Here is a 14,314-nt window from a genome sequence, read left to right on the forward strand (position 1 = left end):
GCAACCATTTTATCTAAACAAACATTTGGTTGTTAAAGCAAACATTATGTTTATCAGGATAGATTGTTCACCTGCTTTGAGACCCTGTGTCCATCAGTCTTAACACTACTAAGTCACAGATTATGCCTAATATTAACCCATTCTCCATCTTGGAGGGAGAATCCTGATGTACTCTTTATGTAGCTCTTCCCTATTGAGACACTACCCAAATCCTGTCAAATCTGTGCTGTGGTAAATTTAATAAACTTTCTTGGTTTGACCAACAGACTTTTAGATAGTCTTCATGAGCTATGTAACACTTCTCAGGGCAGCATTTTTCAAAATGCTGAATTTGTTTGTGTCCCAGCTCACTGATGTTGCTGCTGGAGGGAACTGGAGCAGAAAGAGGAAACCATTGACTGTGGGAATACATGACACAGGCTAGACAGCTGAGCTCAAAGAGGACCCTAAAGGACTCAGATGAAAAAGACTTAGGGAGAGAGATGGGGCAGAAAAAAAAGGATGGCATTGTGGGGAAAAAGGAAACATTTAAAATATAGCTGCAATCTGCATAAAGGAAAATATAAGGGGAGTGAATATTAGTATAGAATTTGATTTTACCCTTCTTATAAGCTAATACATTTTTTAGCCTGGTCTTGTTTCATGGACGCTGATAGAACAAAGTCTCTTGGGTCAAAGGCACAATGGACTTTATTATTTATTGCACAACAAGCAGCATGAGCATTAGCATGTTTATGTCACTTCCTCTTGACCTCCAAGACACACAGAAGCAACACAGGTGGCTCAGATGGATGCCAACACAAGCAGTGGGTAGCATTCTAGGAGAGAAACCCAGCCCAAATGAATGTCTAATCAAGCCATGAGGTGCGTTACAGAAACGAAATTTGGGGACTTGCCATTGTATAGTAAGCAGTAAGCAACCTCTTTGTCCTGGAGGGAGACATTACTTTATTGGACAGGGTTGATCATTATAAACACAACCCTGAGAATGGACCAGATAAAACATATTAGGACCATGTATTCTTGTCATTCACAGCAAGACAGGCATGATGATGAAAAATCCAGAAAGAACTGCCTTTCCCAACATCCTACCTTTTGGTCCTACCATCTTGGCTCCTGACAAATTATCACATGAGCATGACACTTTTTCAACCTCACTGATTAATTTGATCAGCAAAGGCTAGGACCAAATGTATTCAATTTGTATCATACAGCATTTAACAAAGGCTATTAATAGAGTTTCAAGAAGCAGGATGAGGCCAATCTGCAGTGTTGACCTCAGTTCTGCCCCCAAGATCCCAGACTCGGCTAACTGAATAAATCCCAAGGGAGACCAATAGATCTTATTTCAGACAGCCAAGATGTAGAATAAGCCCAGAATAGTATCCATTATGACCTGCACAAGGAAATTTAAGCTCACCCATTAATCTTTGACAATATCATCAGTAATTACGAGGGACAATAGATGGGCCAAAGAGAAATCCTCAATCCAACTGAGAAATATTCCATAGCCTATTCTTCTCTACATATATCCATATAGACTAAAGAGACACAAGTCACTCTAGTTTGAATTTATCGTTAAGCTTAATTTGGATCACTTTGACATCGTTTTGCTTATGCCACATGGACAATGTCACTGCTTAATTGCAGCCTTAATTGTAATACAAGGAAGTTCAGAGCCATCCATATCCATGCAAATTTTTCTGGACAGGGATGAGAAACCCCACAGCAAGTCAGATTAACAGCTGCAGCTGCTGCTTGCGTCAGGTGGATCAAAAAATTGTCTTGCCAGAGTACATTGACTAGAGGTGGTATTTTTTTTTAAATACCATTTTGGGTTGGAGCACAAATTGCTATAAATGAGGAGAGCATTTGCTACCAGGTCTCAATCTCCTCATATCCCCAGACCTGGCCCACAGAACCTTTCTTTTCCCTCTTCCATAAAGCTTTGTTTCCATTAGCATCCAGTTCTCATCACAAAAATCATTAGATCTACGACTTGATTTTACTTGAGACTGTTACTGTTTCGTGGATACTAGCAGAAGACACAAGATTTCTGGGCTAGTGACAAAGGACTTTGTTAAGGCATAGCAAGCCACAAGAGCAATTTGCCTCAGTTGCCCTTCTTCCCCAAATCCTATAAGGGTAACAACAGAGGGCTCAGATGGATGCCTGCACAGTGGGTATCTTACAGGAAAAAAACATTGAGCTTGAGTGATAACAGTTTCATAACTAGAAATAAGCAAACCTGTCCTTTCTTGGAGGGAGACAATGCCTTATCTCTCAGAACTGTTTGCTGCAAACACAATCTACCTGAGAAATGGCCCAAATAAAGAGCAGTCAGGACCTTACCTTCTGTGCATACCAATGGATGTAAAAGACCTAACTGTGACCCCCCAGCCAGAATTTGGAAAACTGTCTCACCTCAATTTTTTAAACAATTTACCAGTTTTATGGATTTTTGAAAATACATGAGTAGGTCTGTCTTTTGGTGAAATGTTTCTCACCATTTCTTTCCGAGAATTCTAGAATCAATTGGGATAGAAAGACCTCATACTGAAAAGTAATCAAACCTAAAATGACCAATTTATTTAAAGAGTCCAAGTACATCTTTGAAAGAAAAGGAGTTACCATGTTTCTTATTAATAGGATACAGGTGTTACATGGATGAGACGATTGATGGTATTTGGAAGACTTAAAAAAGACAACATGAGGAACTCCACATTTGCTCCCTCGTTAAGTAAGAATAAAAGTTGAAAATTATAAAAGACAACAAACTGCTTAAAGTCTCTGGAAATCTTCCTAAGGGCATACAGCAAATGAAAAAACATTCATTCAATATAATCCTTTAAAAGTCAATAAGAAAAATAAAATAAAACTCAATAAGAACAACGAGAGTCTACGCCACTCCAGATGGATATGGCTAAGGTGATGGGGCTACCTCTCCCCGCCCAGCTCCTAGTCAAGGACTTCAGTATTTTCCTGAGAAGAACAGAATGCCAGCATTTCTTGTCACATTCCTCCCCCTGATACTTGTTCACAGGCTAAATTATGGGTGAGTATGATTGACAGTTGGGGGATTGCTACCTTCACCTAACCCCTGCTTCTAGGGTAGAGGCTCTATTTCAGCATGGCATGTTGAGAACTGGGATGCTGATCTCCCTTATCCCAGCTCATTCATGGGTAGAGGTTCCATCCTAGGAGAGGCAAGCTAGGGAGACCAGAGGCAGTTCCCAGCACTCTGATCCTAAAGTAGGATTTCACTCAGAAAGATCATCCTTGGGGCACCTGGGTGTCTCACTGGTTGAGCATCTGCCTTTGGCTCAGGTCGTGATCCTGGGGTCCTAGGATCCATTCCCACATCAGGCTCTCCCCACAGGGAGCCTTCTTCTCACTCTGCATATGTCTCTGCCTCTGTGTGTGTGTATCTCATGAATAAATAAATAAAACCAGGATGGATGGATGGATGGATGGATGGATGGAAGGAAGGAAGGAAGGAAGGAAGGAAGGAAGGAAGGAAGGAAGGAGAGAAAAAGAAAGAAAGGAAAGAAAGAAAGAGAAAGGAAGAAAAGAAAGAAGAAAGAAAGAGAAAGAAAAGAAAAGAAAGAAAGAAATCAGTTGTCCTTGTTTCCAGCTCTGAAATTGTAGCTTTGAGATTTGTCTCAGGAACAAAGATAGGCTGCAAAAAATTCTAAAGCTGTCAAGAAGATTTTATTTGAAACAGAGAGTGGAGGAAATTCAAATCTAAATAAGTATTAACAGTCTGATAGCTTCATGTGAAATGCAAGCTGAACCATAGACCAGGAAATTCACCAGAGAGAACCAGGGAAAGGGACATCCAACAAGAGCCTGCCCTACAGTCAGAGCAAACCTTAACACTGATCTCAGAAATGAATACTACAAAGGAGTCCAAAATGAAGTGGATGACATTGTGGAGCAATTTATACTCCACACATTATTGAAAACATTAGAGCAATTAATCTGTAATGAGCCAAGGTTGACAGCTGTGTGATACTTATACAGACTTAACAGAATAATCAGAAAAAGAGATAGTTGCAGAGAGCCCTACTGAAACCACTGACATCCTAGGGGAATAAGGCTTATGTCCAAGCTGGGCCCACTAAGAAGCAAATCAGAGGTTGCAGACAGTGAGGGAAATGGCCTTCACTAAAATATTCCAACCATGTCACTAAAGTAAATAATCAGAAATGTGTGGGATCAGTATCCAGAGTTACTGCGTTATACTATCTAAACTGTCCTGTTTTCAAAAAAAACTTGAGACAGACAGAAACTTTGACGCATACATAGGGAAAAAATGGGCAGTAGAAACTGCCTTAGAGAGGACCCAGATGTTGGAGTTAGCAAGACTTCAGAGAAATTATTATAAATGTATTCAAAGAACTAAAGGAAGCCATATATTAAGACATAAAGGAGAAAACTGCTTGGCCATTCCTTAAGAAGTTAAACATAGAATTATCATATTACGCAGCAATTCTACTCCCAGGTATATATCCAAAAGAACTGAAACTAGATACTCAAATACTTGTATATATATGTTCATAGCAGAAGTATTCACAATAGCCAAAAAGTGGAAACAACCAAAATGTCCATCACCAATGATCAATAAATAAAATGTGGGGGGTGTCTAGCTGGCTCAACCAGTAAAACATACTACTCTTGATCTCAGAAGGATTTTGAGTTCAAGTCCCCTGTTGGGGGTAGAGATTACTTAAAAATAATTTTTTAATGTGGTATACACATTAATGAAATACCATTCAGCCATTAAAAAGAAATGAAGTAAAAAATAAATTAAAAAAATAAAAAAGAAATAAAAAGAAATGAAGTACTGATACATGCAACAACATGGATGCACCTTGGAAACTATGCTGAGTGGATGAAGCCAGAAACAAAAGGCCACATATTATATGAATTAATTTATATGAAATATCTGAAATAGATAAATCCATAGCAATGGAAAGCTAGTTGGTAGTTGTCAAATATCCAGTGGAGAGAGGAATGGAGACTGAATCCTTAATAGGTACACATTTTCTTTTGAGCTAGTGCAGCTGTTTTATAACTAGATAAAGGTGGCAGTTGCACAATATTTTGTACATTTGTGAATGTACAAAATGCCACCGAATTGTACACTTTAATTATATTTTATGAATTTCACCTTGATTTCAGGAAAGATGATGACAGTGTCTCATCAAATAGACAATATCAGTAAGGAAATAGCAATTGTATATTCGAAAGAACCTAAAGGAAATTCTGGAATTGAAAAAGTACAGTAATTGAAATGGAAGAACTTAAAAAATGTTATGCTAAGTAAAAGAAGCCAGTAATAAAAAACCATATATGATTCAATTTATGTGGATGTGCAGTATAGGCTAACCTAGAGAGATAAAATAGATTGGTGGGAGATGGGAGAGATTGGCAGCTGACTGCTAATGGGTACAAGATTTATTTTTTTTAAGATCTATTTATTTATTATGAGAGACACAGAGAGAGCGAGAGGCAGAGAGACACAGGCAGAGGGAGAAGCAGGCTCCATGCAGGAAGCCCGATGTGGGACTCGGTCCTGGGTCTCCAGGATCACACCCCGGGCTGCAGGCGGTGCTAAACCGCCGCGCCACCCGGGCTGCCCAAAGATTTATTTTTAGAGTAATGAAAATGTTCTGGAATTAGTGATGACAAATGCACAACTCTGGATATGCTAAAAAAAAACACCAATGTTATGTCAGTTAGATCTTAATAAAGCCATTACAAAATCTGGGAATGTTTTCATTAAGCTTTTAACTTTTAGAATAAATGATATAAATTTCTGTTGATGATGGAGTATCTGATTTCAATATAACAAAGTCAAGGAGAATGAGAATTGGGAAATAAGAACTTACTACCCATTCAGTATGAATTACTTAAAATGTACAAACACCTAAATGAAAGGTAGTTTTGGAAAATGAGAGTGATACACATGGAGATGTGCCACTCAGATCACTCTTCTGGGAAGGACTTGCTGCTCACCCGTGGAGAGAATAGTCAACAGATAGTTTGCATTACTCAGCTCCTTCAGAATATACCCCTGCTGCAGAACCACCTAGCTTGAGGTTAATGCCCCACCCGCCAAGAGAAACCCGTATCCCCTAACAAGGATGTAAAGTCCCAGCCAAAAGTGAAATTCCTGTTGAAAAATTGATCTTTCATATTTATTATGCATAGGTGTATGGTTTGAATTTTCACCATGAATATGTTGCAGAAAGCTCAAGGTGAATAAATGACATTAACTTTGCTTTGGAACTTGTGAATACTCCTGGGATCTGCTATGGGCTAAATGTTTTTGTAAGCCCCAAATTCATATGTTAAAATCCTAAAACCCGCCCCTGGAGATCCCTGGGTGGCTCAGCGTTTTAGCACCTGCTTTCAGCCCAGGGCTGAAAGTGATCCTGGAGTCCCGGGTCAGGCTCTCTGCATGGAGCCTGCTTCTCCCTCTGCCTGTGTCTCTGCCTCTCTCTGTCTCTCATGAATAAATAAATAAAATCTTTAAAAAAATAATAAAAAATAAAAATAAAATAAAATCCTAACCCCCAAAGGTGATGGTATTAGTAGGTGTGGGCTTTTTGGAGGTGTTTAAATCATGAGAGTAGAGACCTCATGATTGGAATTAGTGCCCTTTAAAAATTTCCAGAGAAATCTCCATACCCTTCTACCATGTGAGGACAGAGAGATGGCACTGAATATGAACCAGGAAGAGGGCCCTTATTCAACCATGCTAGCTAGCACTCTGATCTCAGAATTACAGCATCCAGAGCTGTGAGGATTAAATTTGTATTGTTTATGAGTCTGCCAGTCTGTGGTATTTTGTGATTAAAGCCCAACCAGACAAACACAAGATCCTTAATCAGAGAAAACTCAAACCTTCACTATGGGAATGGCTTCACATCACAACACACAGGTCTCTCGTGCAAAACTACTTGAGTAAAAGACTTTAACAATAAAAACTTTTTTTTAAAAAAAGGAGGGTGGGTGGGCACCTGAGTAGAGTAGCTCAGTTGGTTAAGGGACCAACTCTTGATTTTGGCTCAAGTCATGATCTCAGGGTTGTGAGGCTGAGCCCTGCCTAGATCCCTGTGTCCAGCCTCACATCAGGCTCTAGACTCAGCAGGGAGTCTTCCTGAGATTAAAGAATTAAAAAAAAAAATCTACAAAAAAATAGCACGAAAGAGACTCAGCAGAAAATATAGAACTGACACTTGAAGAACTACAAATAATAGAATAATTTGAAAGGTATTTTAAAACAAATGTATTGAAAGTATTTAAAAACAAAGGAACAGGGGATCCCTGGGTGGCGCAGCGGTTTGGCGCCTGCCTTTGGCCCAGGGCGCAATCCTGGAGACCCGGGATCGAATCCCACATCGGGCTCCCGGTGCATGGAGCCTGCTTCTCCCTCTGCCTGTGTTTCAGCCTCTCTCTCTCTCTCCCTGTGACTATCATAAATAAATATAAAAAAAAATTTAAAAAAAACAAAGGAACAGTTATCCTTAAGAGAATACAAATAATAGATTTTTTTTTAAAGATGTTATTTATTTGAGAGAGCAAGAGAGCACAATCAGGGAGGAAAGGCAGAAGGAGAAGCTGACTCCTTACAGAGCAGGGAGCCTGATGTAGGGCTTGACTCCCAGGACCATGGGATCACACCCAAGCCAAAGGTAGACACTTAACTGACTGAGCCACCCAAGCACCCCAATTTTTTTCCTTTTAATTAGAATCCCTAAAAAAAACAATAGAATCCCTACAAAAGAAAAATATAGTCATTGAAACAATTTAAATTCCTTTGCATGTTTCATAGTGGATGATAGATTGGACAACATCTTGTCTGTCTAAAATAGACTTATTGTTCCTCCCCCCTCTTGCATACTTATTCACAGTTACCTGAGTCTGGGACCCTGGGGGTGCTGTCAAGGTCATTACTAAAGATGGGCTTTATCTTGCTACTTGGAATACTATTGATAGTAGCCTTAATTAAATGCTTTAAGAGACAAATTGAACAGATTTGGCTTCTGCCTTTGTTGGTCAAATTAATTAGAGTAGCTGACAGTGGTATACTCATACAAATATTTGAGTTCAGCCAAGAACATCCTGGGTAGATATTGGGAGAAGCAATCTGCCATGAACCTTATGGGTATGCCAAGAATGTAGGATTTTTTTTTTTTTTAAGATTTTATTTATTTATTCATGAGAAACAGAGAGATAGAGGCAGAGACACAGGCAGAGGGAGAAGCAGGCTCCATGCAGGGAGCCTGATGTGGGACTTAATCCTGGGACTCCGGGATCACGCCCTGAGCCAAAAGCAAACACTCAACTGCTAAGCCACCCAGGCGTCCCAAGAATGTAGGATCTTGACTACTCTTTAGCTGGGGCATTGCTGAAGGTTGTTTGTGCAGCAAATATTGTCTCCTTCCCCCCAAAAAAGCAGACTTGCTTCAGTTTACTATAAAAGTTGTGAATCACCCAAGCTTAGTGTCGTCTTCTACAATATAACCTGCTGTGTGAGCAAGCATTCGTCTGAGCTCTATCTACATTATACTGTAGGACTTAAGACTGCATAGGGGGAAGAAATAAATTCTATTTTTTAAAAAAAAGGAGGGCATGGGAAACTAACATAAATGTGAAGCTCTGGCTACTGCTCTTGTCATGAGTAATAAAGCCCTTTTTCTTTGACCCAAGAATTTCTTGTTTTCTGCCAGCATTCAGAAATTGGTAATAGGCTCACTTGTAAGTTTGTAAGTGGGGTAAAACTCAGACACTGCATAGTTTTTTACACTTGCAACAATCAATTCCAGGTAGTTTTTATTTTTTTATTTCTTTTTTTTTTTTTAAGATTTTATTTATTTATTCATGAGAACACAGAGAGAGAGGGGCAGAAACACAAGGCAGAGGGAGAAGCAGGCTCCATGCAGGGAGCCTAATGTGGGAGTCGATCCCGGGACTCCAAGATCATGCCGTGGGTGAAAGGTAGACGCTCAAACACTGAGCCACCCAGCCGTCCCCTCCAGGTAGTTTTTAAGTCGAAAACTAGGGGTGCCTGGCTGGCTCAATCAGTAGAGTATGCAACTCTTGATCTCAGGATTGTGAGTTTGAGCCCCACGTTGGGCATAGAGATCACTTAATTAAAAAATTTGTTTTTTAAGTGAAAGGTAAAACAATTCATGTAATGAATTTTTTTAGAAGAAAGCATAGAATATCTTCATGAACTTAGGACATTGAAAGAGTTCATAAACAGAACACAAAAGAAATTTATCATAAAGAAAATATATTAGGCTGCATTAGATTATACTTCTCTTCAACATAAGACATAATTAAGAAAATGAAAAGACAATCCACAGAATGGGAAATATATTTGCAACATATATAACCAACAGAAAGCTCACATCCAAAATATAAAAGGAACTCTACATACCACTAAGTAAAACATAGACCCCCCAAAAAACTGGGCAGGATACTTGAACAGATACTCCTCAAGAGACTATCCAAATTACAATAAAAAAATGAAAACATGCTCAAATTAATGAATAAATAAATTCAAATCCCTGATTTGAATGCTACAATTCAAAGTCATATTGTATTGCCACCATTATATTCATAAATTGGCTAAAATTAAAAAGACTGATAATGCTGAGTGTTGGCAAGGATATGGATTCCAGAAACTCCTATTGAATGAAAGTAGGATCAGTACAGTCATTTCAGAAAACGTTTGGCATTAAGCTAAACATTTGCATACCTTATGAGCCAGCAATTCCACTCCTAGGCATGTACTCGATCAAAACACAGGAACACATGCACCAAAAGACCTGTCCAAGAGTATTCATATGAATATTATTCATAATAGTAACTTATAAACCACCCAATTGTACATCAGCAGTTCAAACAATGGAGTATTATGCAGCATTGAAAATGGACATAAACAAAATTCAAATGGACAAACTACAGCTACCTGCAACAATTACAAGATGGTTCTTGTAATCATGTCAGCAAAGAAAGATGGTAGAACAATATTAAAAGCAGACTGAATACAATCTGATGTGAAAAATAATATGGATAGAGAGATATTACTTAATGATAAAGGGAATATTCCACAAGAAGATGTAATGATCATGAATTTGCCATTAACACCCAAGTCTTATAAAACAGGAAGATTGTCACATACAAGGACAATTGACAAGTTCAGCCATGGTAGGAAACTTAATACACTTCTCTACATTTTACAAGTATAGAAAACAGTGGCAGCCTGGTGGCTCAGCAGTTTAGCACCACCTTCAGCCCAGGGCATGATCCTGGAGACCTGGGATCAAGTCCCACGTTGGGCTCCATGCATAGAGCCAGCTTCTCCCTCTGCCTGTGTCTCTGCCTCTCTTTCTGTCTCTTATGAATAAATAAATAAAAACTTAAAAAATAAAAAAACAAGTATAGAAAACAATATTATTTATGCATATATACTATAGTTAAAATGATAATAAAATCATGGATACAAACTTTTTAAAAATTTCATGGTAGTGGTTACCTCTGCAAAGGGAGATAAAGAATAAACCTATGTGGATGTACACAGGAGGCTTTATTTATACCTGAAATATTTTATTTCTTTTTTTTAATTTTTTTTTATTTTTATTTATTTATGATAGTTACAGAGAGAGAGAGAGGCAGAGACACAGGCAGAGAGAGGGAGAAGCAGGCTCCATGCACCAGGAGCCCGACGTGGGACTCGATTCCGGGTCTCCGGGAACACGCCCTGGGCCAAAGGCAGGCGCCAAACCGCTGCGCCACCCAGGGATCCCTGAAATATTTTATTTCTTAAGAAAGATCTGACACACTATGATAAAGAATAAATTTTGAATTTATTAAAAATTATTTAGAATTATTAAAAATTTAAAATTCTAGATTTATGCTGCATAGATTTTATGTCATCCTAGTTTATTTTTATGTATTTTTAAATTTTTCATTATAAAACAGTAATGTACAAAAAACAAAAACCAGTAGAAAGGAAAGTAAAATTTTTTTTTTTTTTTTTTTTTTTTTTTTTTTTTTTTTTTTGGAAAGTAAAATTTGATTTCAAAATATAAGTATTGTCAGGGCATGTGGGTGGCTCAGTCAGTTAAGCATCTGCCTTTGGCTCGGGTCATGATTCTGGGGTACTGGGATTGAGCCCACATCAGGCTCACTTCCCAGTAGAGAACCTGTTTCTCCTTTTCCCTCTGCATGCCCCCCATCCATGCATGGTCCATCTCAAATAAATAAAATCTTTTTTAAAAGTACAAGTATTGTAAATTAGAAATTCTACAAATTTAGGGGCGCCTGGGTGGCACAGTTGGTTAAGCATCCAGTTCTTGATTTCAGGTCAGGTCATGATCTCAGGGTTGTGAGATCAAGCCCTGTGTCCAGATCCATATTCAGTGCAGTCTGCTCTTCCCCTCCACTCACACTTGTTCTGTCTCCCTAAAATAAATAAGATCTTTTTTAAAAAAAGAGTTCTATAAATACTGTAGAAAAAATAACAGAAGAATTAAATAATACTATCATATTCACATAATATATCTGTGTACATATACATATACATGTAGAGATATATTTAGGCATACATGTAAAATACAACATTACATCTCTTCAAGAATATACATTCTCTGAATACTCATAAATACAAATTTAGTCATTTATTTGGCAAATAAAAAACAACTCTTAGGAATTTAAGTCAAAAAATAGCAAAATAGGCAAAGGAAATTAATAGACAATTTAGAGAAAAGCATATCCAGATGGCCAGCAAGTTCATGGAAAGATATCAAATTTACTAGTAATGAGAGAAATAAAAATTAAAGTAATAATGAGATACCACTTTTCACACATGAGACTGTCCAACATTTAAGGATAGGTACATCTTTTTTTTTTCTAATAAATTTATTTTTTATTGGTGTTCAATTTGCCAACTTACAGAATAACACCCAGTGCTCATCCCGTCAAGTGCCCCCCTCAGTGCCCGTCACCCATTCACCCCCACCCCCCAAGGATAGGTAGATCCTAAAAACATTGGTAAGTGAAAAACTAAACAAATCTGGGATCCCTGGGTGGCACAGCGGTTTGGCGCCTGCCTTTGGCCCAGGGCGCGATCCTGGAGACCCGGGATCGAATCCCACGTCGGGCTCCCAGAGCATGGAGCCTGCTTCTCCCTCTGCCTGTGTCTCTGCCTCTCTCTCTCTCAATCTGTGTGACTATCATAAATAAATAAAAATTAAAAAAAAAAACTAAACAAATCTATGACAAATACCAGATATGTAAATCAGAAATACAATAAGCATGTTAAAAGGACACATACAATGAAAGGATACACATTAGACATTAGAATGGATTCCTCGAGTGGTGGGAGATGGGATTGGGAAACGGAGAAAACTGAGATAAATGGAAAAATAAAATGAACCTGTTGCTTGAAAGATGTAGAGGAATACAGTACTCTAGTACTGCTGATAAAAATATGAAGTATTACAGACTTTCTAGAAAACAATCTGACAATGTATATTAACATGTCCTAGAAACAGTGGAATGTTTGTAAGTAGGAGAATGACTAAATAAATCCTCCATGCTGTAAAATATATAAAGCCAGTAAAGAAGCATTAGAACTATACTTGATTTGAAGAATTTTGTAAGATATTATTGAATGAAAAAGGGTACAGAAAACTGAGTCTACAGGTGAGGCTATTTTAGGAAATAGTGATCCACCCCCAAAATGCAGGTGTGTGCACACGTACATATATATAAAAAAAGAATATACACTAGCTATTAGTGGGAGGAACTAATCTAACAGAAGGGGAAGGGATAGGGCAGAGAAATTCATGAACGTAAAATTATATATATGTGGAAGTATTTGTCATCAGAGGTTTAAGTAAGATTTATGTTTGTTTTTTGTTTGTTTGTTTATAGTATGAGTTTCTCAGAGAGTTGGAATTTCAGACTACATATGAGATATGTTGGTCATATGGGCCTTGGTTATTGCCTCCTCTGATAACTCTGCTTTATGCATATACATTCCTGGCACCAAGTTTGTTATCTCTATGACTTGTACAATTTGTGCAGTCTTTGTGGTTGTAGTTCTCTCATGATTTCATTATATACATAACTTTTAAGAAAAATAGAGAAAATTTTGCTGCATTAATAGATAAAACTTGTCAGTTCGTAGGCCCTAGCTCAATATTTATTTAGGAATATGTAACTGAAATCTTGATAGTAACTATATCTTAGGAATTACAGAGGCTGCCTTAGGAAAAGGTTTTTTTTTTTTTTGTAACTTAGAATGCATTTTAGTAAATGAGGTTTGCTGAGAAAAAAATGCAAAGGGAAAAGCCTCAGAGCCTAACCAGGCATGTGCAAGGCTTTTGAATCTTAGCAAGCTTTAGTTGCAAATATTAATAAACCATGTACACCCTGTTTATGAAAAGACTAAGTGCAAGCAAACAGCATAAGTTATTAGAAATCGGTACCAGTACCATGTAATTTATTATATTGTATTTGTATTTCAGATGCCTGTGGTGCTTCATGAAGAATATTTCCAGATATATCACAGACATTAAGCCTTTGCCTCCCAACATAAAAGATAGACTGATTAAAATAATGAGTACCCAGGGGCAGATAACAGATTCAAATATAAGTGAGGTAAGAGTGTACAATTGCAAAGCAAGCATATTATATTTTACTGTTTAGATATGGTTTCAGGGCCGCCCAGGTGGCTCAGCAGTTTGGTGCCACCTTTGGCCCAGGGTGTGATCCTGGAGACCCGAGATTGAGTCCCAGGTCAGGCTCCCTGCATGGAGCCTGCTTCTCCCTCTGCCCGTGTTTGCCTCTCTCTCTGTGTCTCCCATGAATAAATAAATAAAATTTTGAAAAAAAAAAAAAGATATGGTTTCAGACTTTTGGAGCAATGACATATGGTGGGATTAGTAATAATTTTAAAATATAATAAAACATGGGGTTCTTTTTTTCCCCAGATAACCAAAATGTTCATGTGTAATAGTTACTAAAAATATCTTCTCTCACCATTCTTTTAGCTGCTCCCCTTGTCTTCATCCTACCAGCACCCTGGATCTCTACATTTTCAAAAAGTTTTCAGCTTTTTGATCAACTTTACCTCAATAAATCTGGAAAAAGTAAAAATAAAAATGCAAAATGAATACACAAATGGCAAAAAGAAAAAAAAACCTACAGTAAGGAATACATGCTATATTATGTCTCTGGTCCACAAACCACATTTACATGTAACCATACTATGTATAGCACACTTGGA

At 37.9% G+C, this 14,314-nt stretch overlaps 1 protein-coding gene across 5 annotated transcripts in view; it reads left to right on the forward strand.

The window, feature by feature from the left end:
• The window catches only part of AMN1 (antagonist of mitotic exit network 1 homolog), a 56,331-nt gene that overhangs the window by 12,298 nt on the left and 29,719 nt on the right, over positions 1-14,314 (forward strand). For 3 of the 5 annotated variants that reach the window (XM_072798458.1, XM_072798460.1, XM_072798461.1), the window contains exon 2: positions 13,554-13,686. In XM_072798458.1, coding sequence (XP_072654559.1) covers positions 13,554-13,686 — 133 coding nt within the window. Of the gene's footprint in view, positions 1-2,649; positions 3,056-13,553; positions 13,687-14,314 lie in introns of all 5 variants that reach the window. The other 2 variants (XM_072798459.1, XM_072798457.1) reach the window with 1 other exon arrangement.

The sequence above is a fragment of the Canis lupus genome, chromosome 25 (assembly GCF_048164855.1).
Source record: "Canis lupus baileyi chromosome 25, mCanLup2.hap1, whole genome shotgun sequence".
NCBI classification, from domain to species: Eukaryota; Metazoa; Chordata; class Mammalia; order Carnivora; family Canidae; genus Canis; species Canis lupus.